General features: G+C 40.5%; 1 protein-coding gene across 13 annotated transcripts in view; it reads left to right on the forward strand.

The window, feature by feature from the left end:
- Nucleotides 1-1,635: 1,635 nt before the first annotated feature.
- GSAP (gamma-secretase activating protein) overlaps nucleotides 1,636-27,891 on the forward strand; it is a 77,238-nt gene continuing 50,982 nt past the window's right edge. For 2 of the 13 annotated variants that reach the window (XR_012132352.1, XR_012132351.1), the window contains exons 1-8: nucleotides 1,636-4,204; nucleotides 13,372-13,448; nucleotides 14,441-14,497; nucleotides 16,373-16,442; nucleotides 16,749-16,802; nucleotides 22,021-22,109; nucleotides 25,820-25,889; nucleotides 27,007-27,056. Coding sequence is in view for 9 of the 13 variants with exons in the window: in XM_073238958.1 (XP_073095059.1) it covers nucleotides 3,949-4,204; nucleotides 13,372-13,448; nucleotides 14,441-14,497; nucleotides 16,373-16,442; nucleotides 16,749-16,802; nucleotides 22,021-22,109; nucleotides 25,820-25,889; nucleotides 27,007-27,056 (723 nt within the window). In the remaining 4 variants the exon portion in view is untranslated. The remainder of the gene's footprint in view (nucleotides 4,205-13,371; nucleotides 13,449-14,440; nucleotides 14,498-16,372; nucleotides 16,443-16,748; nucleotides 16,803-22,020; nucleotides 22,110-25,819; nucleotides 25,890-27,006; nucleotides 27,057-27,891) is intronic. The other 11 variants (XM_073238958.1, XM_073238962.1, XR_012132350.1 and 8 more) reach the window with 10 other exon arrangements.

Raw genomic sequence — 27,891 nt, forward strand, 5'->3', positions numbered from 1 at the left:
TTCCCCCTTATCCCTCCCTTCCCACTCATCCTCCCCAGTCCCTTTCACTTTTGTAACTTTTAGTCCATTCTTGGGTTCTGTGAGTCTGCTGCTGTTTTGTTCCTTCAGTTTTTGCTTTGTTCTTATACTCCACAGATGAGTGAAATCATTTGATACTTGTCTTTCTCCGCATGGCTTATTTTACTGAGCATAATACCCTCTAGCTCCACCCATGTGGTTGCAAATGGTAGGATTTTTTTTCTCCTTATGGCTGAATAATATTCCAGTGTGTATATGTACCACCTCTTCTTTATCCATTCATCTACTGATGGACACTTAGGTTGCTTCCATTTCTTGGCTATTGTAAATAGTGCTGTGATAAACATAGGAGTGCATCTGTCTTTTTCAAACTGGGCTGCTGCATTCTTAGGGTAAATTCCTAGAAGTGGAATTCCTGGGTCAAATGGTATTTCTATTTTGAGTTTTTTGAGGAACCTCCATACTTCTTTCCACAATGGTTGAACTAGTTTACATTCCCATCAGCAGTGTAGGAGGATTCCCCTTTCTCCACATCCTTGCCAGCATTTCTTGTTGTTTTTCTTTTGGATGGTGGCCATCCTAACTGGTATGAGGTAATATCTCAATGTGGTTTTAATTTGCATTTCTCTGATGACTAGCGATGTGGAGCATCTTTTCATGTGCCTGTTGGCCATCTGAATCTCTTCTTTGGAGAAGTGTCTGTTTAGATCCTCTGCCCATTTTTTAATTAGCTTATTTGCTTTTTGTTTGTTGAGGTGAGTGAGCTCTTTGTATATTTTGGATGTCAGCCCCTTATTGGATATTATGATGTCATTTATGAATATATTCTCCCATACTGTAGGATGCCTTCCTCTATTATTTTTCATGAAAAATTCTCAGCTGTGATTTTCAAAGGATTAGCCTAAAAAATGGGAGGTTTGGTTTTCAGTTGATTGATTCATTTCTACTTAATTTCACACACATGTGTTTACTAATGAAAATGTTATTTCAGCACATTTATTGTTCCACTGAATGCAAATTTCAAACCTAGTATCTTTAGTCCTTTCCTTAGATACCTTGCAGTTTTAGACTTTGGATTAGATTTGTTAACTAGGCCATTTTCTACTCCTTCAAAATCAAGTTGCAGTTTTCCATTTCCAGGAGCTCTTCTTGGTTAGGGGAGTGGAGTGTAACTTTTTATTTTAGTATCTCCACTAAATAAACTATTTTCATTTAGAAATGATTCACTCATCCCACATTTCCAATTTCTTTGGTTTCCTTCAACTGTAAAACTCAAGATAAAATTATAGAGAAGGTAGTATTTTGAGGAAACTGTATGAATCAATCCTTGTGATTTCCCACTGTGGTCTCAGGACTCTGTCCCAATCACTGTGTGATTTGGATAAGTAGAAATCCTCAAGTTGTCAGGTAATTTAAGAGTTCTCTAATTCAATTCATTGGACATAAACAGCAGTGGGAGGAGACTTGTCTTCTGAGCTCAACTTTGTCATGAACTAGATTTGCCGATTTGAATAAGACATTCTTTTCACCTTTTTGAGCCTCAGTATCCTTTTCTATAAAATAAAGGCCTTAATTATGAGAAATCTCCAGCTCTATCCCATGCTCTGATTTTTACGGAAAACAATAGTTTATTCTTAAAATACCCAAGAAACAGAAATATTTCAACTCTATCCAAAAGCCACTTCAAGTGCCTAATGATTCTATGGAGCAGCTTTACAGAGGTATAATTGACTAATAAAAATTGTGTATATTTAAAGTGTACAACGTCATGATTTGCTATATGTTGTGAAATGATTACCACAGTCGTCAACACACCCATCATTGATGTAGCTTTTTAAATAAAGATGTGCCAGTCTCCACGTCTGTCTGGAGCTGAAGGATAATCCCTCACCATTCTTCTTTTAACCCTTCACAAATTTTAAGCGGCTTAGTCACCATTCACCCTTCTTTTTCCTTAGCAAATGATTTCCAGAGCTCAGCCATTCATATACCACCTTCATGGTTTTGGCTACATCTTTCTGCTATGTTGGTTATTATTTCTCACTTTCTCTGTATTCCTTTTGACTTAATTTTGAAGAGAATTTCTATATAATCACTACTTGACAGGACTACAAAATTAGTCTTGCCTGACAAAAATGAGGTTGACCTCAATACAACATATCAGAAACAATATTTAATAGGCAATTGAAGATGTTTCTGAATGACAAAGGCAATAAGCTTCATGTGGTCTGGAATATTTATTGTAGTAGCTCCTTCAGTGGCTTCCCTTTTCTGCCTTATAGTAACAGCCTCATTAAGCATTTCTATTAAATCTTCATGCACTTTACACTCGGGAGCAGTGTATGTGGTGGTGAGCAGGGAAGTCCTACCTGAAATCATCCACTGTCTCAACTGGAGAAATGTCTCCAGGGAAAAATCATAAGTTTCCTTTACCTTAACTTAGAGTAGTTTTCAACCTTTAGCAAGCCTAAGAATCACTGTGGCTCTTGCTAAAATGTACATTTCTGGGCCTTGCCCAGGTCTAGACTACAACCCTGGAGTCCACATTGTAAAGCAGCTTCCCAGGTGACTGTAATGCGTGTGAGTGGTTTTCAGATCCTAACTTTGGAAAACATGACAAAGAGTTCTATAGTATGTGACTGTATTTACTCATTCTTTAGAAACTGTTGGGCACCTTCTAGGTGCTCTGTTCATCTCTGGTAGGAGGCAGAGGGGCAAAGTGGTTTGCCAAAACTCAAGATTCAATACTCACATCTCAAGGTAGTGTATGATTGTCAAATAAGGCTCCCTAGCAATATCTCTCTAGGAGTACAGGGCTGGGGAAAGTCGCTGTAGGCTGAAGCTGTGGAGAGGCTTTGTGGATACAGACTGGAAGGACCTTGTGTTTTTTTTGGAGGAAGAACATGGAATCACAAGAGGTCTGGACATCAGGTCAGCCTGTAGCTGAAGTTCTAGAGCAAAGTCTGTAAGGGTCAAATAAAGCGGAGGCGATTAGCTGTACCTCAAGGTCTTCTGCGTGTGGGCAGGAGGAAGGCTTTGTTTTAGGGAGACTAACTACTTGGCGTTGATGTTCAGGATGGGTTGGATCTGGCAGAGTAACCAATAAGCTTACTGATGGTGCCTGCGCGGTAATGAAAAGCAAACTGAGTGGGAAGATTAAGAAAACACTGGACTTACTGCTAGAGATAGGGATAAGGCACCCAACAAGACGGTGACCCTGGAAGAATGAGAGCACGTTTTAAAGATTCATCACATACGGAATCCTCCACAATTCAGCTTTGGAAGCCAGTGTAGGGAGCCCAGTCAACAGCCAGTGAGGACTGTTTTGTTAAACCGATTACCCCGTTATATTGTCTCCAGTGTCTCTTTTAAAATGGAATCATCTTCACATGCTCCCCGCTGCTACCTAACTACTAATAAAACACCATCACCCTGAAGCTGGATGAAAAAGGCCCAAGTCGCTGCCTGTTTCTGCCCCCGAATGAACTTGAATCTCCCCAGGTGACCCAGCAAACCAAGTGGTTCCAAACTTTGCTGCACAGTAGATTCAACCAAGGGATTAAAAAAAAAAGAAAAAGCACAGCGCCACATCTAAAGTGCCTCGTAGTTTGGAAGCCGTTGCTCTAGCCACATCCCCATGGCCCTAAGACCCCAATCCTCCCACCCCTGTGTCCTACGCCCGAAGGGTGCGCGTAGAGGGGCCGGGCTAGGGTGGCCTGTCCCCGCGCCTGCGTCCCCTTCCCCCAGCCCGGCGGGTCCGGCTTGCCGCTCCGGGGCCGGGAGGGGGCGGTGCGCGGCCCGGGAGGCGGCCGAACCGAAAGCGGCCACCGCGGGAGGCGGAGGAGGAAGGGCGGCGGGCGCGGGGGGAGGCGAGGTGGTGCGGAGGGCCGGGAATGCCTGCGGCGCGGGGCGCAGAACCGCCCGGTGGCCATGGCTCTTCGTCTGGTGGCCGAGTTCGATCTCCGCAAGGACGTGCTGGCATGGCTGCGGGCGCAGCGGGCGGCGGCGGCGGGCGCGGGGGCGCGAGGCGGCGGCCCAGGTGCTGGAGGCGCGCGTCGGGGCGCGGGGCCGGCGGGGCGACGAGCGGGGTCTCCCCGCGTACCTCGGGGCTCCGCGGCTGGGCGGGCGGCGCGGGGCAACCACCCGACCTACGGAAGCCGCCCGACGCCCGTGCCGAGCCGTGAAGGTTGGTGCCGGAGGGGTGAGCCTCCCTCTTTGGAGCCCCGGCTTTGCCACCCTGACCCCCCGGCCACTGGGTGAAGGTCGGAGGGGCAGCCGCTGGGCGAGGTCGCGGCCGGGCTGCGCTGCCGCTACCCGCGAGTCCTGCAGTTCTGGCATCCTTGTCGCCTACAGCAATTCCCCCTCGGCAGGGAGGCGGGGACCCCAGCGGCACCCGCAGCATCCTCTCCTTGGGCCAGGGCTGGAGGAGCGGCTGCCCGGAGCCGCGGGGAGCGGGAGGGGGTCGTACTCCACGCCGCGTCCGCACCTCACCTCCTCGGGAAGCGGCTCAGCCCAGACTGAGGGCTCCTGAAGTTCTCGCGTTGTGAGAAGGAAAAGATGAATCGCGGCCTCCGAGAAAACTGTCCTATACTTGGCAGCGCACAGTTTGTCCCCGCGTTTGTGAGACGTATTTCTGCATGAACAGTGGCCGTAATTTAAGGGACACGCTGCTTCGGCTGTGCAGTGCGAGAGGGAGGGGTCTGCTCTCAGGCTGTGGGGAGCGGACCGACCGCCGGCTGTTTGCAGAGAAGCCCGGGCCAGCCGCCCCCACCCAGAGCACGCGCGTACCTGTGCGGGCCAGACCCCCTAAGGGACACGCAGCGATTCTCAGCTGTCCCGCCCAACTTCCTCAGGGTGAACCGGGGGACACTGCTGGCTTTGAGGCTTTGGTTCTCATCTGTCACAAAAATCATTGGTTTTGATTGTGTTGAGGGAGTGAAAAGTGACTTTTGAGCCATCTTAGCACTGATCAATCAAAACTTTACAGAAGGGGAACTGTGATTTCCCAGGTTCCTTCTTTTTCTTCTTCTTTAAGAGGTTTATTGTCAGTTACTGACATTATTAGAACAGCTTCATTTTTGGGGGTAAAATTTTAAGTCTTCTGAATGTCTAAAGAGTTTTTGCAGCTTTAAGTCTTTAAAATACAGCAGACAGCTCCAAATCTGCTTTCCCCCTCTAAGGAGCCTTTTATCTGAACTTCCACCTTATACAGCTGAATCGCAGGTGTCTGCAAATGAGGAGTTAGATGAAGTGTGAAATGCCATGGCCTTACGTTTCACTAATGTGTGTTCTGCTGGAAAAACTGTGTGTGAGCCTTTTAAATTTTGGCTGCCTTGTGTCTTTCATTTATCTGTGAATAAATAAAAATTTGTTTATTGATATTCCTCTAAGCAACAGATAACTTTGGGTCCTCAGAAAGTAAACTTAATAGAAATACAAGCCTTTTCTGGTATCAGTAGCATTTTTGCTCTTCCAGAGCACCTTCGCAAGATATTAGCCCTGTTACAGGAAAAGAAATTGTTACGTCTGATTGTCACCCCCATGAGCTCAAAACAACTGCAAGTTAATTCCTCATCTACTTTAATTTGTAGTGCTGGCAGGGGAATCTGGGATTCTATTTTATTTCCAGCACAGCTATTACTCCACACGTTTGTGCAAATTACTTTCCTTTCAAACTTTCAGCTTTTCAAATGTAAATTATAAATAATTATACCATTGTAATGTCTCCTCTACACACTTGCTATCTAAATTTGAAGTCTTAATACTTTTCCATCAACAAATATAATTGAAGATTTCTTAGTGGTGCTAAGAAATACTCATGAAATATGACATATTCCTGGCAAAATAGCCACGGAGCTGGGCTAAGTCAGCCATGGAAATTTGTCCCCATAGGACAGCATTTTAGTTAACCTGCAGATAATAAGGAGGCCAGATTTGGTTACTGCATCTGCTCTCCTTGTTTGGAGTTGAATTTTGGGAAGATGGTCTCTTCTAAAATAAATGCAGGAAAGATTTGTTCTTCTAAAAATGAAAACAATTACATACAAGTATGTTTAAACATACGTATGCTGTTTAAACAAAACAGAAAACCAAACTGCATACCCCCTTAAAAAAATAGAACAATGTCAAAACTTTGGAAGGCTCTTGGGTCTCATTATCTGATCCTATTCCTCTTTCTCACCTGGAGGTAAGAGCCATTTAAACTTTTATATTTTAGCATTCCTCTGATCTTATTTGTAGTTTTAATCCATATGTGCAATCTCCCTAAGCAAAATATTACTTCATTTTGCTTGTTTGTGAACTTTTAAGTAAATGAAAGAATATGCATTCTTTTTGCTTTTGCCCCTTCTCAATATTGTGGACTTCATCCACATTGACTGCTGTAGCTCTAGGGCATTAAGCTCACTACTGTGTGGTATTCCATTGTGTGAATATACAACAATGTGGTGGACGTGGAGGTGCACCACTTATATCTTCCTTACTTAGGAGGGCTTGTCCCAGGTGCTGCTAGTGTGATCAGCAGATGGCCTTCACATGCGCCCCTCCAGGGACTGCCCAGCCGCAAGCTGCCTCGTCTAACTAAATGGCCTTTGGGCGTGGCCCACATCTAATTAGGGTTTGAGATGGGGGTCTAAAGACCTAGCCATTTTGACTCAACATGGGACAACCATTTCAGTTCTAGAGCTTCTCCTATGGGGACCCCAAGGTCAATGAGGCTACTGGGCCTGCATTACAGCTTGATTTCTCCCCCTGCTGGGTCCTACTTCTCTCACCTTCCTCCTACAGATGTTAATTCCACTTAACTAGGCAATTCCTGGTTAAACACCTTGGATACTAAATGTCTCAGGGTGCTTCCTAGGGAACCTAACTTTACTTATCCTTTTCCCATGGTGACATTTGGGAGGTTTCTGGGGGCGTTGCTATTACAGTCAGTGTTTTTATTGACATTGTGCATGTCTCCTGGTACACGCACACAGACTTCTCTAGGATGGATGTCTAACAGTGGAGTTGCCAAGTTAGAGGCTATATGTATCTTTACTTTTCCTGGGTAGTACTAAATTGTTTTCCAAAGTAGTTGTACTTACTAACACCCTCACTTGTGGTGTAGAAATGTTTTTGGTTTTGATACTATATCTTCACAAGTGCTTGATATTTCCAGACTCTTATTATTTTGCCAAACTGGTGGTCTAAATGTTATTTCATTGTGGTCTGACATTGAGCATGTCTCTATATTGACTGGCCATTTGAGTTTTCCCTTCTGTGAGATGTCTGTTCATCTTTTGTCCATTTTTCTAATATGCTTGTTTCCATATTAGTGGTGAGGTGTTCTTTATGTATTATGAATTCTAGTCCTTTGTCCATCATCTGTGTTGCAAATATTTTCTCTCAATCTGTTGTAGTTTTCAATTTCTGATAGTGCCTTTGATAAACAAGAGTTCTTAATTTTAATGGAGTCTAATTTATGAGTCTTTTCCTTTATAGTTTGTGCTTTTTTTGATATTTTAAAGAAATTATCCCCAATTTAGAAGCCATAAAGACAGTCTTACATTAACTTCTAAAAGGTTTATAGCTTTTCTCTTTGTATTTTGTTTTTAATCCACCTAGAATTAGTTTTTGTGTTTGATATGATATATGAATCAGATGGGGGACATGAGAGCTTCCAAAAGTCTTGATATTCTATTTTTAAGCTGGGTGATAGATACATGTTTTTTAAATTATTTATAACTTACACGTATTAAAGTATTCTTTTATAAATTGTATTGGTTTTCTGTATCAATAGCTAGTTGGTCTAGTATCACACTGACAGCAAAGATACTTCGGTCACACATCAATTTTCCATATGTGCATAGGTCTCCTTTTCTGGGTTCTTAATTTTGTTCCTTTGCTCAACTTAAGATGGAATCATCTTAATAGATATCTTTATGATAAGTCTTGGTACCTAAGAGAATAAGTCTCCTCACCTCAGTTGTCTTCAGGACCATCTCATATACATATGCCTATTCATATATGTATTTTGGAATCAGTCGGTCAGATTTCACCAAAAAGTCTTTTGGAATTATTATTTAAGTTGCATTGGATCTATAGAGCAGCTGGGGAGAATTGTCATCTTCACAATATTAAATCTTCCCAACTGTGAACAAAGTGTAGCTTGCTATTTATATTTAGCTCCCAATGAGTTTTAATAAATCTTAGACTTCCTCCATGAATGTTCTGCGCACTTTTGTCAGTTTTATTCCTGGGCTGTAGTTATTTTTGGTTGCTCTCATAAATGGCACTTTTAAAAACATGACATGTTATATTACTGGTATATAGCAATACAATAGATTTTATATATTAATTTTCACATTCAATGCTTAATTCCCTGTTGGGGTGTGTCACATTTTCAAGAAACTGAAACGATGTCAGTGATATAAGTTGTTTAAATGTTATGTATACTTAAGACCAGAATGAGTGTAAGTTTTTTCATCTGATTAGTCTTGGATTTATGATATACCAGATTGATTCATCTTTCAAATATTGCAATTATTCATGTTGGCCAGGGAAATAACATATTTTATCAGGTTACTGATTCAAAAGTAATGATGTTTTTTTGTTGCTGTCTTCTGTAAACACCCAGCTTCAGGGACCCGGGGATTGGCTTAGTCTCACTGTTTCCATTTATTGTTTCCCTTTCCCTTGGCTGCTGTCCTTTGTTCTCACTTCTTCCCCTACTTTCCTAGTCTCCTTGTCTAATTCTCATCTCTTTTTATTGCTTAACCCATCACCTCATCCTTGCTTTTTCTCATTTTATTGAGGACATGAAATACAAATCACATGATGTTTACTTCATAAGTTTAGAAATTATATTTGCTCTTCTTGTTGAGCCTGAGGATTTATGTGAATTATTTTCAGAATAGAAATGTCATAGGTATAATTGTATTAGTACCACTTGATCTATATTTTAGGAACAAGTTCAAATCTTTGTATAAGACTGTGAGACTGCCCCTGGCCCCCCACCCTAGTCTAGTCATTAGAAAGGCAAGAAATACTTTTATTAGACTTTTGTCTCATAGCAGTTGGGAATATAGTTTACACATTTGGCAGACATCTTCCTGTAAAGTGAATTCACTTGTGTTTGGCAAAGAATGGATTGAAATGGATGAGAATATCTGGCCAACCAGCTTAATTTTACAGGAGCTGTGACTTGCCAACACCCTTAATATCTAGGTGCATTCCTTTTCTGTAATATGCAAGTATCTCACCTATCAAAATGTTGCATTTTTTCTTCATGAGCTCTCAGTACACAGAGCTGTAACATTAAACCACATTTCCTCATTTGAATGCTAAACTTCCTCCTCTGGACTTTCCAGTAATAAGCTACTGGAAGAAGAGTCAGAATGAATAAGCAAAAGGCTCCTGAAGACTTCTTTTTAAAGGGTGTGTCTAAGACATGAGCAATTGATCCGGGGAGGAAGGGATGATGGGTTAATAGTGTGTGGTGAGACACTGGTCTCTGGATTTCCAACCATGCCAACTTTGTCTAATTCAAATGTCCTTGAGATGAGAACCATGTACAGGATTACATGGATTATTTAAGACTGTAATTACTACTTAACAGACCCACAAAGGCATTATTTTGATCATTTATTTTAATTCTGTCTACCATAGTTGCTTTATAAACTGCTCTTGGTTATGCCATCTGGTAAATATATTGTTTAATATATAATATAAATATGTACCAGAGACTGAGTTGCTCACCATCCCAATAACATCAGAGTATTTCAGGTAGGGGTTGGATTCCCTTGGTGATTCTAAAGTAGGGCTTGGACTCCCTTGGTGATTCTAATGCACAGCTAGAGTTGAGCACCACTGGTTTAATGGAATAAGCATATATCATTTGTTGTAATCTGCACTTGTTAGGGGATATTTTTTTCTTAATATTTTTAGTAATTTGAAAATGGATGTGCTTTTACAAGGAAATTGGATTTTCTTAGCATAATTTTTTCTTGTAAAGGAGTTTCTTATCCTAGCTGAAACCTTTTAAGTGTACTTTTGAGAGATCTCCCAACATCCTTATAATCTTGAAAGAAAAATGTACTTCTCAAAATATTGACACATTGCATTCCAGAAGTTTTCAGGCATATGCAGGATGAAAAGGAAACTCACTGAAATCTTCTTTAGATGCCAAAAATATCTACATTGAAAGGATTTTTCAGTAATTATCCATTTTCCTGTTGTAAGTTTGATACGGGAAACTTTGTTCATTCTGTTTACCTTTTTCTAGGTTTGAGATTAAACTGGTCCACTTTTTTGATATATGATACTGGCCAAGTATCTTAACCTCACTGAAACTCCATTTTTATATAGTACAATAGGCCTGTGATACCTTACACAGTCTAGATGTGCTAGAAATGGAAACTCTGTAAATTGTGAAGTGCTAATTGGCTGTAAGATAACTGATTCATTTTATTCTCCTCAGAGACCAAGTGATTATCCTTTTTTTTTAATCAGTGGGAAGTGTGTCTGACAGCTCAATGTATATTGAAAAGTATGTATCCCCACTTCCTTTGCCCTGCCCCGGAGAAGATCCAGGAAGCTTTTTCCTGTGAGGAGTGGGAAAGAAAGATCTCAGGGTCCTGATTCCTAATTCTCAATGAAACCTGCTCTTTGTCTCTGTAAATGTTTCCCTTCACCAGCTCCAACACAGGGGCCAGGTTACCAGTGATCCTTTTTTTGTTTATCCTATTTTTTTTCCTTTTTTAATCTGGAATACAAACTGAAGTCTGCTCTGAGTTATAGGATATAGTGAATATGTTTTGTCTGGATATTGGAACTTGTCATAATCAATATAATATTTTAACATTTGAAAACACTATTAATATATAGGGAAAATGAATCAAGCTTAGGCAATCTAATTTTGAGGAAATTGGGAGTATAGCATATTTCTCTCTAATTAATGATGATAATTATCAATGCTGTATCTACCAGTGTTTAAATCCTTTAACTGTAGAATTGAGAGAAATACCCTAAAATTTTAGAAGAATAAAGATGGTAACTTACTAGTTAAATGATTTGTGTAAAGGATGAAGGATCATTACATCCTTCATCAAAATACGGCTTTCATACAGAAATGTACACAATCATAAGTGCACAGTTAATTTTCACAAAGTGGAACATACCCATGTAACTTACACTTTGAGCAGGAAAGACATTAATAGAATCCCAAAGTCTGCTCCTTTACAGAAGTCACTCATCCAGCACCATAGATTCATTTTGCCTGTTTTTTAAACTTGCATGTAAATTAAATCATACAATTTGCACTCTTTTGTGGAGGTGGGAGAATCTGGGTTTCTTTTGCTTAATTATTTATGTTGTGTATTATAAAAAGTTAATTTATTCTTATTGTTGTACAGTATTCTCTTGTTTGGATATACCACAATTTATTCCTTCTTTGCTTGATGGATATTCTGGGTTTCTGGTTTTGGCTGTTACTATGCATAGTGCTATAGACATTATATGTGTCATTTGCCAAAATATGCATGTATTTCTGTTGGGATACATATATAAGTGCAATTGTTGAGCCATTTATGACCAACTCTATTAGATGCTACCAGTTTTTCAATTTATGCTCCCATTAGTAGTGAATGAGAGTTTCGATTGCTTCACATTTCTTGGCACTGCAGAATATTAAAACCTAATAAGTTAAGAGTTCATGCTGTAATCTTTAGGGTAACTCATAAAAAAATAGCAAAGGAAAACATAACTGGCTGGAATGGATGAAGTATAAAATCCAGAAGAGAGCAAGAAAAGAGTAAAACAGTTGAGTGACATAGAAAATAAATAGTAATGTGATTGATATAAACCAAATATATCAATAATTACATTAAATGGGCTACATACACTAATGAAAGGATCCTGCTTTTAAGACATGTATCTTAAATATTTGATGGTACAGGAAGATTAATAATAAAAAGAGAGAAAAAGTTATAAAATCTAAGTACTAACCAAAAGGAAGCTTATATAGCTATACTGCTCTACTTTTAGCAGACAAAGTAGATTTAAAAGTAAAAAAAATTATTAAAGATAAAGGACACTATAAGGATGAAAGAGTTGAGTAGTCCAGATCCTGGTTAAAAACCTATGTGTGATTTTTCAGGCCCAACCATGTGCAATTATAAAAGCCTTACATGGCAGGGCTCATGGGGCGAAGCTGCCCTCCCCAAAGCAGACTGGGGGCCCAGCCAGTGCACTGTAGTCCCTGAAGGGAGTCGCCGTCAGGACTCAGGCACCCCTGACTGGCCTGTATAATCTTGTACACAGTTTACCGAGCTGCATCCCCAGCCCGGTGCCTTTATCCAGAGGCCTCTTTCTCAGGAGCCTTCAGCAGACATACTCCTATGGTGCCTCTGCCAAAACCACTTTAGTAGGTCAGGGAGGGGAACCTTGAAGGTACTTTTTATCCACTTGACTCAGTACTTTTCCACTCTCAGCCCTTCTCACTGTCCTTCTCTTGAGTCCCTGGGTCCACAATACTTCAGGAGCTTTTTGGGGGGCTCCCTCCCCAGTAAGAGGTTCCACTGCTCCCCTGATCTACCACCCCTCCATCAGCATGCCGTTCCAGGGGGGAAATAGCCTGAGAAGTTGGTGCTTTCTCTAGGTTGGCCTCTCGCTTATACTGTCACAGTTAAGTGATAAAAGGCCTGACTGTTGATGGCATTTTTTAGCTTATTGCTTTTATGTACTGCTCTGAACACCTGGAGCTCTGCTGAGTTCCTAACAAGTTAGTTCCCCAGGAAGCTATCACAATTCTAAAATTTTATGCCCCTAATAAATAATGTATCTCAAAATACATGAAACAAAAACAAATAGGTATTTAAAAGGTATTGAGGTATAACATACACATGAAAAAGTATACAGGTCAAGAGTATGTAGTGTGCCGCACGTTTTCTTTGGGTGACGTGAGAGAACAAATAACACAGACAACACTGCAGCCATTGTCTGTCTGTCTGTCTGTGTTGTCTGTGTTTTTTGTTCTCTCATGTCACCCAGAGAAAATGTGTGGCACACTACAAGAGTACACTCATTAAATTATTGCAAAATGGGCGTATCAGTACACCTAGTCAATACATCAGAAGCACCTTAGAAGGCTCTCTTGGGATACCTCCCAATCACTACCCCTTGCCTTGGTCCTAAAAGTCACTACTATTTTGACTAGTATGATAGATTAGCTTTGCCTGTTTTTAGACTCTTTGTAGTGGGCTCATCAGTTTGTATTCTTTTGTACTTGGATTTTCACTAATACTGTATTTGTCAGGTATGTTTTAAACATCTACTGCTAAAAATTAACTTGCTATCATTACCTTATTGTTTCAGGTGTTTTAGAAAATAATTATGAAAGCTTACGTGTACTAAATGTTGAAAGAAATGGAAATATTATTTATACCTATAAGGTATGTCTATATCCTCTCTTTTATTCATTGTAAAATACACATAATGTAGAATTTACTATTTCAATCACTTATATTCTCTTTTTACAGGATCTTATGCTTTATCTTATTGAGGGGTAATGAATATGAATAAGACTTGTAGGATTTAACCTTTAACATAAGACTTTTTTTATTTTGTAAGATTGAAGAGGGTGATTGAAATTCAGTCTTATGAAATTTCTTTTTTTAATAAGACAAAACTGTACACAATGTCTGACATAGTGTTCAAGTATTTTGAATAAATGATCAGTTCCCTTTTCTAGAGGAAAAGTGACAAGTAAAAGATCTAAGCCTAGTTAATATGTTACATTTTTATCTGTGGGAAAATATTAAATATGATTACTCTACATCTGTTACATCTGTCCAGACTCAGATACACTCAGATTGTTGAGGAATTATTATTGAACAATGGTGTTTTCAATATTGAGCATTCTAAGGAAAGACATTTAACTTTACTGATAAGTTTACTACAGTAGGGAAACATGAGAGAATAATTTCAGTGGCTCATTTGGTTTGTACAGCTGTATTATTGTACTTTTTTTTGCTTAAAAAGTTATTTTTAAGTTGTATCTGTAAGTGTGTTGCATTTAAAGAATTGTATGATTCAAAAAGTAAATAAATATCATGGACTTGTTCTAGCCACTCCCAGTATCTATCATATATATTCTCTTGAAGAAACAAATGGAAGAACAAAATGATTCCCTACTTCACTATGCTCAGTCCTAGTAGACAGGGTCCCCCACATTCACCGAGCTGTACACACTTAATCCATTTCGGTCTTCGGGCCTGTATGACGAGCTGAAACAAGGTTCAGGCCCTTCTGACGGCACAGCAAGCCACCTGTAGAGTTCTTGTCGCTAATATTGGCTAATTATTGTGGGTTTGTTTTAGAACTAGTAACATCCTAACTTCCTGACCAATGGCATTTAATAAACACCTGGTTAAATTTTTTTTAGGATGATAAGGGAAATGTCTTCTTTGGATTATATGATTGCCAAACCAGACAAAATGAGGTAAAAATCACCGTAAGAGATACAGATTCTCATTTCATTTCCTAAAGATTTAGTATTTATTTATTTGTCTTCTCTCTTTTGCCATCTCTGTCTTTGGCACCACTGTCTTTTAAAAAAAAAAAAGCACAAGGACTCTTAGAACAAACTGTTGGCTGAAGCCTCTCAGTCTTTTGAGATTTAGGCAAAATTGCCTCAAACCAATCATCCAGTGTTCTGTAGAAACGCAGGAGGTCCAAGGCTGTCCTCAGTGCCTCCCCTCCGCCCCCAGAAGCCGAGGAGCTCATGACCAACCTCTAGCCCTGAGACTGCTTCTGCTTAACCTCCGCTCACCTTGCTTCTCGTTCCTTCCAAACGATCCACGTGTATAACTCAGCCTTCTTTTCTTAAACCACTCGCGTAAGGCACTGGCTGATGGAACAGCCTTGTTTAATCCTTGGGGCAAATGGAAAGGAGTCATTTTGTGCCTATGTAAAAACAATTCACAATTATTAAGAGATCAGAAAGTGTATGGATGTACACTGGCACAGGCTTTCCAAAATACCTTGTTACATGAAAAAAACAAGTTGCCAGAATAATACATTCCATCTGTGTTTTTAAAAAACTTAACAAGAAAACTAGGCTATGTATGTGCATAAATATATATTAACAACTCTGATTTTTAAAGATTCAGAAGGCTGTAGAGCAAAATACAAACACGAGGGATCTGGGATTGGGAGAGCACAATGGAGAGCTTTGACTTTTTATTTGGTAGTGTTTGCATGTTTTAAACTCCAAGACTGTGCTCATGTGTTATTTTATAATTAAAAGGACTAAAACATTAAAAATTAAGCGTATACATCCATAATTCTTCTTATTTATAAGTTATAATCCCTCAGTGAGAGCAAGAGTCAAAGGAAAACAAAACTTCTCACATGACTTCAGAGCCTTCTTATTAACTCACATTCACACTCTAATTTAAAACATGTTCTCTGAAAGTGTTTCTTGACTTCCCAACATTTTTCATCAACTTTCGGCCTAGGATTCCAGTTTGTTCTTAGTGCTTTTTTAATCTGCAGGCACTAATAACCTTAATGCTTCTGTTTCCCACTGTTTCTCTCAGCCTGTCTCCTTACATCTAAGACTGCCTTTTCTTACCCTCTGGGTGTATTTGCAGAGAGTTTGCCTAATGTAACTCTGCTTCCAGTTCCTCAATCTGCACATCACATCCTCCTTCTGCATGGCCATTTTCATTTTCTTTAATATTCAAGGAAATGGAATCTTGCAACATCTCAAACAAGATGCGAGAAAAAAAATAAAGTTCAAATAAAGATAGATAATTTTACCAATGCTCTCAATCAGTCCTATGAGGAATGCCCTTGTGACACTCTTAGACGTGGTTCATGATGTCATAGTTATATAATTTGATTGAAACTTCACTTGCCTCGATACTTAGAATTGTTTGCAGTCAAATGCTTATTATGTGTGGCAGACATTGCAATAAGTATTTTTTATGGGTTATCTCACCTAATCCAGATCTTGGGAAGTAGGTATTATAATTCCTGTTGTTCTAGGCAGAAGAGAGGTTGAATAGTCACAGAGCAAGTAGCAGAGCCAGGATTTCAACCTGGTTCTTCCTTAGTTCCAAAGTCTGTGCTCTTAACCACTATACTACATTGCCTCACAATTAGGGATTGGTATGAAACACAGCCTACAATAGCAGATTTGTTTCTTAAAAAATAATTAGTAACTTCCCAGTATGGATAAACTGATGCATTAATGGTTCTTTACCAAAATATCTTGCCACAGTGATACTTGGTAGAGAGCTAGATGGGAATTTGTATTCATAAAACTATTTAATATGAAATTCTGAATTAAAACATAATTTTGTTTTAATAGCATCTCTATACATTTGAGAAAGACTTGAAAGTTGTCAGTTGCTCTGTCAACAGCGAGAGAACTTTGCTTGGTAAGTTGAACTCTCATTGCTACGTGTCAAGAACTGAGTACATTTTTTGAGTTCTGAAGTATTGCATTTTTACAATATTTGATTGTTCTACAACAATGATTTTCTGAAAAGAGATGCTCTTGGGAGATTAGAGTTGAAATAAAGAATCTGTAGAGTCTACCTACAAAAAAGGAAGCTTTATATTTTACCTTCATCATCCACTGACAGATCCTTTGAGCTCTCACTTATTTCAAGTATTAAATGGTAAATTGTAATAAGTGACTGCATGGATCATTTGCTAATGGAATATTTTTCTTTTTCCATTAGCTGCAAGTTTAGTTCAATCTACTAAAGAAGGAAGAAAGAATGAGTTTGAACCAGGTAATGAAATTATACTTTTCAGTGCCTAATGATGGATGAAGATTTAGTGAACCACTGAGTCAAATTTCAAGCATTTTTCCAAATAACTATATCTCTGAACAAAAAGGCAAACGTCATGTCAAACATAAAAAACTTTCTAAATTATTTTTTCAAGTAAATAAGAAAGCACAGAAAGTAACAGTGAATAGCATAAGTATTAAAATGACAATTAGCACTTTCAGACTAAATAAACACACCAGAACCCTATGGTCAAAAGCTGGTGTAAAAGGCTGGTATTCTTTCAAGAATACCATTTTTTAAAATATCTGGTAAATGCATTATGAATAGTCCACCAGTTCTAAATAAAAATCAGTTCTGCTCATTTGCCTAGGTCCATTTCAAGTTTATTATGTATATGATTCAGCGCCCCACCTTTTAACATTCTGTATCATCCATCTGTCCATAGCTCAACAAATACTGAGTGCTGTGGGTCAGGTGTATGCACAATGCTGGGGATACAGTGACATGCCAGAGCTGTGTGATCACTACCCTCATGCTGGACCACAGGGACCAGGGGTGGGTGGGAGTGCCCCGTGGGGCATGTGTCCTGATGTCAAGGGGGGGCAGTAAGCCCAGGGGGCCCAACTTTTGAAATTTTACCCAGAGAAAATTATGGACTTTTATATAAAAATTTAATTTTTAAATGTTGGCTCAGATATTTTTAAAAAATTCTGCTCAGTCAATGATAACCACGTAGGACTGAATCCAGCCCCTGGACTACTGGTTTTCAACCCCTGTTCTAGTAGATCTCATTCCAGTCCCTTACTGTTCCCATCCCGAGTGCTTCTATCTGTTCTGTTTATTCGGCACTTAGACTCCTTCCTTTGTTCACATGGTCACCAGTCAGATTCTCCACAGTCACATGTGGTGGAAAGACCCTTTGTGCATACTTTCCACAGGAAGCTCGTGAGGCAGTCCTGCTGAGAGTGGCGAGGGAACCCTGGATAGGACCTTCCCAGGGACCTCATTGGAAGAGATTATGGGAGGTGTTGGTGGGCAGGTGGCTTTTTCTGAGAGACTTCCGTGTTACTCTTTACCTTCCCTGTCGCCATGTATCACCGAGAACCACAACAGCCATCTTCCATCTCTGTGCCGTGTCCTCCTCTTAGCATCCTCTGCTCCTCTTAGAACTGGGTCTGATGCTCACTTTAGGCGGATGGTTCTGAACTAGCTTTAGAGAAATAGGGTCTCAGATGTTGGTGTCCTGACCTCTGTAACAAAGTTGTGGGCAAAACCAGGATATAACCCCGACCTACTGGGGCAATAAATCCCTTTATCCAAAAAGAAAGGCCCAGTTGCTTGTGTTCCTCCCAGTCAGTGAGGCTGGACATCTATCCAGAATTTGGGATTAGCAACGTGTGCCTACCAGTTCTCCCTGAGCTTTAAGCCTTTTAGCCTTAGGAATTCTTTATTATGCCAGTAAAGCCAGTGTAACCTTTATATGAGGTCTGCCACCTATGCCTGATTGTCATGCAGAACAGTGGGGATCATGTGTATTATAAAATGTACTTTCAGACTACTTTTATTGTATATATTTGTTACAACATTAAATCCTATTCAGGTATGCTTATTAAGTTGAAAGTTGGTTACCCCTCTAATGCAGTTATCTGTCCACATCTTTAAAAATATTAGAATAAACATTGTTAATGATTTTTCTGGATATCTCATACCCTGTATCTTCTGAGCTCGCCTTTATGCCAGCCACGGCAGTGAGAACCCAATTGTAAGTGGACAGACAGGGCCTCAGCTGCTCTGCCTATTTCTTGCTTTTGGCCCAAAGCCCTTGGGAAACTCCCTGTTCTCCTGCATGTGTACCACCTGGAGTACAGTTAGAAAGGATTCCCTACAGAGTAAGCCCTGAGCAGTGGGGGGCAAGGAGCTGAAGGACAAATACTGCCCCTTACAGCCCTATGTGGGTGATTCAGGTGTACACCATGCAGCTGCAGTCCTCAGCGGGTCACTAACGGGATGATTCCTGGCATGTTCTTCCCTGTCTTGTTCTTCCCACCCTGCCAGGCCAACCTCTCATGGCTATTGTGATCCTGACCCCTGAGATAATGTCTTGTCCTATTTTCGGTTTCCCTTACGTGGATACTGATGTACGTGTTTGAGTGCAATCAGTTTATTTGAGGGATGATTCCAGGAACCACTATTAGAAGAATGTTTAAACAGAAATGAAGGAAGGGAGAGAGCAAGCCCATGGCTATGAGGAACGCCCTTTTCTGGCACAGTGAACAGCCAGCATAAAAGGCCCTGAGGCCAGACCATAGTTGGTAGACTTGCTATTCAGGGACACTGAGGAGGTCAGTGAGCCTGGAGGGGAGTGAACAAAAGGCAGGATGGTAGGAACTGAGGCCAGAGGCCAACACAGATGAGGTGCAGACAGATCACGGAGAATGGAGGAAGCCTTTTGCTCAGTTAGGATTTCAGAAGTGATGTGACCAGAGGGCACTTTGTGCTTTGAACAAATATTTTGGAAAGGCTTATTTTATCTGTCTATGGATGACCTGATACGCCATTTAATTATAAAATGTAGTTTGCCTCGAGCTGTTGTTTAACACTCAGTTGCTTATCATGAGATTTTTCAATTGCAAATGAGACAAACTGTAATATCTTTCATATGAACAAGATAGGGTTCCTTGGTCCACCAACTTTACAACAGAGTTTTTATCAGCAGAGTATCTCTTCTTGGCTGTGGTCATCACTGAGTTGTTTTATTAAGAAAGTGGCCTTCCATAGGAAGAACCTAGCTGTCCCTTCACCTCCAGTGTGGAGTTGGATTTGCCCCAAGGCACAGAAGATCCCCTTCAGGCAGCAATTGGGGCGACCACAGGGGGTGGGACTCCACTGCTGCTGAGATTCTCCAGTGCCCCGCGCACCCTTGTAGACAGTTGAGGCTGTGGTTTGGTCCCAGGGCACTAATGACCAGAGCGGCTCAGAACAGGCCTTCTGGACCTCTCCAACCTTGTTAGCGTCCCACGCATGCCTTCACCTGCCCACTGTCCACCCTCCCCATGCCATGCCCTATCCCTGTGCTTTTTTTAAAAATTAATATTCAGTTTATTTAAACTAAAAACAACAGAAACAGCTCACCCATTTCTTCCACCCCCTGCCTCTTGCAACCACCAATCAGTTCTCTGTATCTATGAGCTCTTTTTATTGTTGTTTCTTTGTGTTTGTTTTGTTTAAATTCTATATATAAGAGAGATCACGTGGTATTTATCTTTCTCTGTCTGACTTACTTCACTTAGCATAATGCCTTCAAGGTCCAGCCCTGCTGTCCATTTCAATCCTGCTGTCTCTACTTCCTGTAATATCCACATCCTGTCTGGACCTATCTTATCCTTCAGTGCTGCCCTCTCAGTCTCCATTGCTGTCTGGATCTTCTAAATTCCTAGGACAACTTCATGGAACAGTGGGATTTTATAGCAGAAAGTGGTTGTAGATATGATCTAATTCTGTAGTTTTCATTTCATTTTATTTTTTTAGTAACAAAGCACTGAGGCCTAGGAAAGCTTTGTGATTTGCTGAAAAGGAAGCTTCATAGTGGAGTTTAAAGTAGAACTAATGTCTCTAGAATCCCTAAGCCAGTGTACTTCCTATGCACTATGAAAGCACAGGGTATATTATAGAGAGAAATCCTGTTTACGTGATTACTTTTCTCATTAACATAATTATACTAATTACATTAAGTGTCTAGGTTGCCCTAAAGGGGGAAAATTTGAGTAGAAAGATGGTTTCTATCCTTGAAAATCATGTTCCATTTTAAAGCATGTGAATTTAGCCAATAGCTGGTTATCTCATTTGGGTACAAATTCACTGCCAAAAAGGCCAAATAAAAGGTGAGATCTTATTTTTCCTGCCTGCCCCCGAAAACACTTTTGCTTTTTTTCCAGTTGGAATTGATAAGCTTTTAGGGCACGAGAGGTAACAGTCAAGGGTCAGCTTATACTACTTAATTTAGTCATGTACACTTACAATAACATAATAAGGAAAATTGTTTTTTTAATCATTCTCACAGTTTACAGAACATTTCTACTTTGTTTTTCTTCATAAGTTTCTTTGGCACCAATGTCTTTCTTATTCCCAGGGCCATTTTTTGAGTCATCAAACAAATTCCCAAAGCACCTCACCTTTACCTCTCTCCCAGTTATTAAAACACTGCCCTTTGGATTGGTGTATGATCCTGTCATAGGGATTTTTATCCTAAGCTACAAATACCCATTGACCAAACAACATTTGGCCTTCATTGTTTTATCATTGTATAGTTTTGATTCCACATAGTAACTCACTCAATATTTTCAGTAATTTTTAGAAGGCAGAGATACAGAGATAGCCAGTTCTTGCAATCGTGAGGTTATATCCCAGAAATTGTTTTACCTTTTTGACTTAAAAAAAAATTAAGCAGTGCTGTCATGTCACCTTCTTAAATAGTGAAAACTGGCACTGATTCAATTCCAGGCTGCTGTCCCATCCCCTAAATTGTACATGATTATTCAAAATAAAGTCATTGAGAAAGCACCTGAACATATTAGTCTCTTTAGGACTTCAAATGTAAGGCAACTCCTTCTTTTCTGACATTTGATCTTGGCAGAGGAGAACTTTTGGCCTAACTTTGGTTAACCGTGTTGATCCCATGCTAGCCCGTGTCCAGGGATTTGCTCCCGATTGCTATTCTGTCATGACGTTTGCACAGATGTGGCACTGAGGAAATAAGTGGGTCACCAGTGCAGCTCCACCACCATTCCTGAGTTGGAGCCATGGCCTGTCCTACTGATGGGTACTGTTCACTGTGACAGGCTCATGCAGTGGAAGTCTCTTATACTGTGGTGCACAAGCAATATTTGCCACTGTGCTGCAGAATTGGAGTGTTGCTGAGTGGAGCTGTGTTTGCTTAGACTCAGAACCAAGAGGGACAGTGAAGCTCTGCTGAAAGTGGCAGAGGAATGGGCAAGAATGTGCTCCCCACTCCATGCACATTGACTTCTCCTTTATGATGCTTTCTGTATTTGGGGTATTAAGAGAAGTCATAGTCATTTTTGAGAAAATTACTTACCTTTGTAGAATAGCTAATCCAATGGACAGCACGTTTACATTTTCAAAGTTCAGACCTATGTGGACATTCAGACAATGGGTGATGTTCTGGTTTTCATTAGTAAAAATCACCTTTACTTTATAGGATCAAAGTGCTTAACTTTGCTGGTTGAAATCCACCCCATTAACAATGTGAAGGTTCTAAAAGCAGTGGATGGCTATATTTGGGTACAGGTAAGTGAGCGTATCCTTTATCACTTACCTCATTCGTCAGAAGGCATGGAACCTACAGGCAATGTGTTTACAAAGTGCTTTCCCATGGTCACATTTAATCCTCAAAGCAACCTGGTATGTGGGTATGGCTGAAATTATGAGCTTTTCCTTTGCAAACATGGAAATCAAAAGTCAAACCTCACTCCTCTGAGTCCATTTTATGATGGTTTGTCTGATAGTAGTGTAATGTTTTTACATGATAAATACTGATTGTCAAAACATATCTAAGGTAAGCTCAAAAATGGCTTTTTACTGTATTCATATAGGTGATTAATTAACTTAAAATGACTTCATTCCTGACTTTATCAATTCCTTGAATTAATGCAGAAGTGCTGTGCCTATAATGCAAGTGGACTAGAGTCACCATTAATTAGACATTCTGAATTTGCTAATTCTACTATTCACTAAAATTTATTTGTAACTCCAAAATCAATACTCGTGGCATTTTCACAGGCATTTGCAGACATGTGCAAAGCAGTGAAAAGTCTGTCACCCAATGTACATGTTCCAGCTGAGGTAAGGAGAGGGGACGCTGCCTTCTCGATGCAGTCCTCATATTATAAACAAATACCCTGTTCCTGGTCTTTTTAGTGCCATGTTTTGCTCATTTGAAGGCTTCTGGATGGTTATTTCACTGTTTAAAATGTCCCCCAAGCATCTTGCTAAAGTCCTCGCTAGTGGAGGGCTAAGTGCAGGGTTCCTAAGTGTAGGGACAGAGAAAATCAGTGTGTGTGTTAGATAAGCTTCATTCAGACCTGAGTGTCTAGCTACTGTGAGTTCAGTGCTAATGAATCAACAGTATATATTAAATAAGGTATCTTTAAACAGAAACACACATGAAATAAAGTTAGGTAATTCGTTTGTTGACAGACATGTGAGTAGAGGCTCACAGGAGCTGCTCCTTGTATTTCCCCTGGGGACAGTGGTCACTGTCCGGTCTCCAGTGTTTGTGATGACTTCACAGAACATAATTACCACCGATTACAAGAATCAGCTATCCGTGTTGATGTTTTGTTGCAGCATAACTTCCTTGTGTAACCCAAACTGCCTCATCTACTCCCAGCCTCCTGCCAGTGGGTGTCCCTCTCATGTAGTTGTGTATTAGGAGAGGCGACCGTCACCCACGGCCCTGAGCCCCCCACTGTCAGCCAGTCCTCCTGCTTGTGCACTTTGGCCCCCCACTTCTGGCTTCCCTGTGGGCCATTGCTTGCGGCTAGATCGGGCCTGGCGTGGGCTCCTCACAGGCCCTGCCCACCCTCCCCCAACACCGCCCAGGAAGTCTGTTTACACTGTCATCCGCCTTGGCATGACTGTGGGGTGGAGCACACTTCCCTTTTCTGGCCTATTTTTTGGCTTCCTCAGCATCTCCACCCAGGGCAGTAAAAGTGGTGGAAACATTATGGAAGGATTAGGGCAACTAAGAGGAATTAAAGCACAGGAAAAGGAAAAGTGTTTATAAGTAGGTGGTTGCATAACATTGTGAATATATCAAAAACTACTGAATTGTATACTTTAAGATAGTTAAAATGGTGAGTTTTATGTTATGACTTTTTTTCTCAATTAAGTATATTAAAAGTACATGATGCATGACCACCTCCATAGGCCAAAGGAAAAGTCCCCAGCCATTAAAGTAAAATTTCCACTCTTCTTGCGGACCATGTCAGTTCCTAGCCCTGCTCCCTGCTCCTCATGCCTTTGCCTCTGGAGAGAGAAACTCCTCCAAACCTGCATCCATGGCAAATCCCCGCTTCTCCTCCTGTAGAGAAATACCATTCACCATCCTCTGAGTTTAGTCTTACCCTGCAACCTATATCTCTTTGTAAAAATGAAAACATCCATGGTGATCTGTAGTAGTGTATTTCCCTAAGGCTGCACATACAGTCTTGACCTTTTTCAAAGAAGAACTACAGCAGCACCGTAATGGGCAGGGTCTGGATCCTGATCTGGAGTCTTCCAGATATTTCCAGTGGGGAATTAGACCCCCTCTATACAACTGTAATGTATACCTCCCAACAATGAATATTGATAGTCAGAATCTAGCTCCATATTTGTGAAGACACCTATTTCCTTAACAGGATAGAATCTATATAGATTCCTGCTCACAATGCAAAAAAAAAAAAAAAAAAAAAAAAAAAGAGAGAGAGAGAGAGAAAGAAAGAAAGAAAAAGAGAACCTTGCATGCTATTGTAGAGCTGTGTCTGGAGCTGTCTATTTATATTCTTACTTCCAGGCCTTGCTCTAGGGCTGACTCTTAACAGAAAGAAAAACAACCACCACCTAAGTGGGACTTTTTAAATCATGTTCTTGTTGCTTGCCACATAAGGGCAGGCAATGGTTTAGAACTCACCAGCACCTTCGTCCGGGGCACTATGAGCCTGCGCAGGCCACATCTGCAGACCAGGGAAGGCCCTGTCACATTTTGAGGCACTGAGTGCTCCTCCATTACATGTGGTGTCATCGTCTCTGCTTCTCTTCAGTCCCAACACACAAAGTATCCTGTTTGATGTGCACAAATCAGGAGGTAGTAAGTTCTGCATTATTTTCATAGCTGAATTCTGCATTGCTATGTATTTTATAATTTTGAAGTTACTGCTGTGAGAAGAATGGTATGTAGTTACTGTTCTGTTTTTCAGTTCTAAAGGGGAAACTCGACTACAAACACTTAAAAAAATCGACTAGTTCTATTTGCAAATCATCACTGTGAAAAGTTAGGGCACCGGGTTGTATGTTTTATTAAAATGTTTCCTAGTCTTTAGAGAGACTGCCGACTGTGAAACGGCCTAAAAAATTACGTTCTGACATAATGCTCTCACATGTGGAGGGAGAAACCAGAATTCCCTGGTGGATCTTATCTAGTAATGTGTCTTTCGCATTACAAAATGAAACTGCTGATTTTTAGTTACCTTTAGATGATGAAAGAATCAAGTCACTGCAGTCATGTGACCACTTTCCCTGTTAGCTCAGTGGAGGGCGTCAAGCCTGATGGGTCTGGCTGGCTGCTTTGTCCTGTGCCCGGGCACGGATGGGCGAGCCAGAGAAGGAGGGGGTGGATTGAGCCTTTTCTCCCTGTGGCGGTCATTCTGTGCGTTGAGACTTGTACATCCTCCACCACATTGCCACACTGTGACTCACTGTCCTGTCCTGGAAAGTCCCTGGTTACATTGTGCTTTGTCTCCTGTGTGTGGGACCTTGGAAGCTGTGGTGGCAAGTCCACTTATTTGGCTCTCAAACTAAATATTAGGTTGAATTACACAACAAATGTATTGATCACTCTTTGTGAGCAGGAAATAGAACTTTCTGTACAAGTGTTTACATTGTTCCTGATCGGCTTCAGAATCACATATTCCAAACAGGAAGCCTTACTGTTGAAATGAATGATGTTGGACCTGCAATCAGTTAATCAGTTTCCACCTAGAAAACTGAGCTCCTGCAAGTGTTCTCTCTTTCTCCTGGCTTCCTTCTGCAGTTGTGTGTGTGTGTGTGTGTGTGTGTGTGTGTGTGTGTGTGTGTGTGTGTGTGTATGTGTGTGTGTGTGTGTTGACTCAACCAAACTTTTCTGTGATTCACGTCCCTTCTATAGTACGTGGTAGTATAGTGGCCAAACACAACTTTTGAAATATTTGTGAAAGCAAAGTAGTTGCTTATGATTTTGATTAATTTCCTTTTTTCAGTTCACCTATCCTCACGTTAAAAGCCACCCTCTTCCAGAGAACCATCTGTTACTGATTTCAGAAGAGAAATGTAAGTGTATCTTTACGTGTTATATGGAGACTTAATGAATGGCACATCTCCTAGTTTCTAGATGACGTCCTAACCTTTGACATCCATTTGAGACGTAGGACTCCTGTAGAAGGGCTTTTCTTTTGGTCCCCATGTGTTGTTCCCTTAGGCTGTGCTCTACTTCCTCATCCTGGAAATAATGGGCTCCTGTGTACATGGATTTCCACTTTCATCACATGGTAGAGTGTTTGAAGGATGATTGTGCAGGTCATTTTGGCCTTCGTTAGTCCGTCTGTCTTTAGGATGGCTGTCACAGTGGGTAACCATGGTATAAGGAGAGAGGCTTGGGTGGAGAGAAGGGAAGGTGTGAAAAGCTAGAATTCCATGGCCGAACCAGAGGACACATACTAACTTGATCAAATTCAGGTAATGGCAAATAAGATTGGGACAGCCTCTAATGTTTTCAAGCTGGGGGATGGGGTGGGCAGAAAGGACAGAATTTACTGGTGGATCTTTTCTAGTAAGCCATCTTCCATTGTTATAAGATGAAACTGCAGACTTATAATTGAAAGGACAGGCTTGAGGGGGGTTAAGTTTGTGCTTGGTTCCTGTGCTCTTGCTCAGTTCTCTATCTCACGTGTTTGCCACTAGAATGGGCAGAAGGTAAGCATAGCAGAATATAAACTAACTGAAAGGGACCATCTACAAATTGACTTAAAGTGTTTAGAGTTGTTAATGTGAAATTAACCCCTATAAAAATACCTCTCCCAAGAATCTTGTATAATGAGTTTTCTATCTGATCTTTTCATACAAAGAGGTGTTTGGTACTTGGAAATTTAAGATAAGCCCTGCCAAATGTACCCTTTTTAGCCCTAAATAAGACTGATGGTACAGGGGAGGCAAACACATGTTGAGGGAAGCTGGGGTAGCAGGAAGGTTAAACGCTTCCTGTGTTGATAGAGTCAGCAGAGTAAATGCAGGACTTGAAACAGACTGTGAAGGGAGGATGGAGAAAGGTAGGTTTTGCTTTAAATCTTGATTGTGAGGTTGCTGTCTGTGTGCATATTTTCCAGACAGTTTAATCTGCATTGCTTTTATAAAAACATGCTTATAACTGTTTTTTCTCTATCTCTTTAAGATATTGAACAATTTCGTATACAACTCATCCAAGAGGAGGGAAATAGAGTGGTAAATATTAGACATTCCTTTTGCGTCAGTTTTTTCATAAACTGCAACATTTCTAGAATGTTAAAGAAAGATTAATGTTATAGAAATGTACTATTTTCTTTATCTGATGTCTTCCAAATTGTAGACTTGCTGTTGTTTCATGTGACATACAACAAGCTACACGAAGGAGTTAATTATCTCCTTTACCGCTTCTTCATCCCCAGGTTTAGTCTCCCAAGGTGCCTAATGACAGCCTGTGTGACTTTTCCACACCTATTACCTTGCTTATGCAAACATACAAAAGCTTAAGTGCACATATACAGAGATTCAGGTGTTTTTACCAAAAGAGAATCATATGTATTAATTTGCTGCTTTTATTTTTGCTTTCTACTTAGTATTAAGGGTATCCTTATAGGTTTCCAAATGGAGATGTAACTTCTTTTTCTAATTTGTATACATAGATCCATATATAGACATAGAATAAATGGGATCATAGCGTATTTACTGGGGTTTTTCACAGTCCAGTTTTCTTTTTTTGCTTGTTCTCCACTTCCTGCTTTTTACCTTCAACTTTTGTTCACAGCCTGGCATGTATCCTGTCATACTTTTCTCTGTACCTGTGTATCACCCTTCCCCACCCCTGACACACCCAGGGGTTTGTTCATGATTTACTCCTTCCACATTCAACTTTGTAGAATTACCTGCAAATCAACTAGAATAGTTCCATTTCATTCTCTTTAGAAGTGCATAATAGCCCCTGGCATGGATGTACACGGGTTTGCAGCCATTCTTCCATGGATGGACAGTCACTCCATAGCCTATTTTTTTCTTTTGTTTATTTATTTGCACTACAAAT

Source organism: Manis javanica, chromosome 6 (genome assembly GCF_040802235.1).
Source record: "Manis javanica isolate MJ-LG chromosome 6, MJ_LKY, whole genome shotgun sequence".
Classification (NCBI taxonomy): Eukaryota; Metazoa; Chordata; class Mammalia; order Pholidota; family Manidae; genus Manis; species Manis javanica.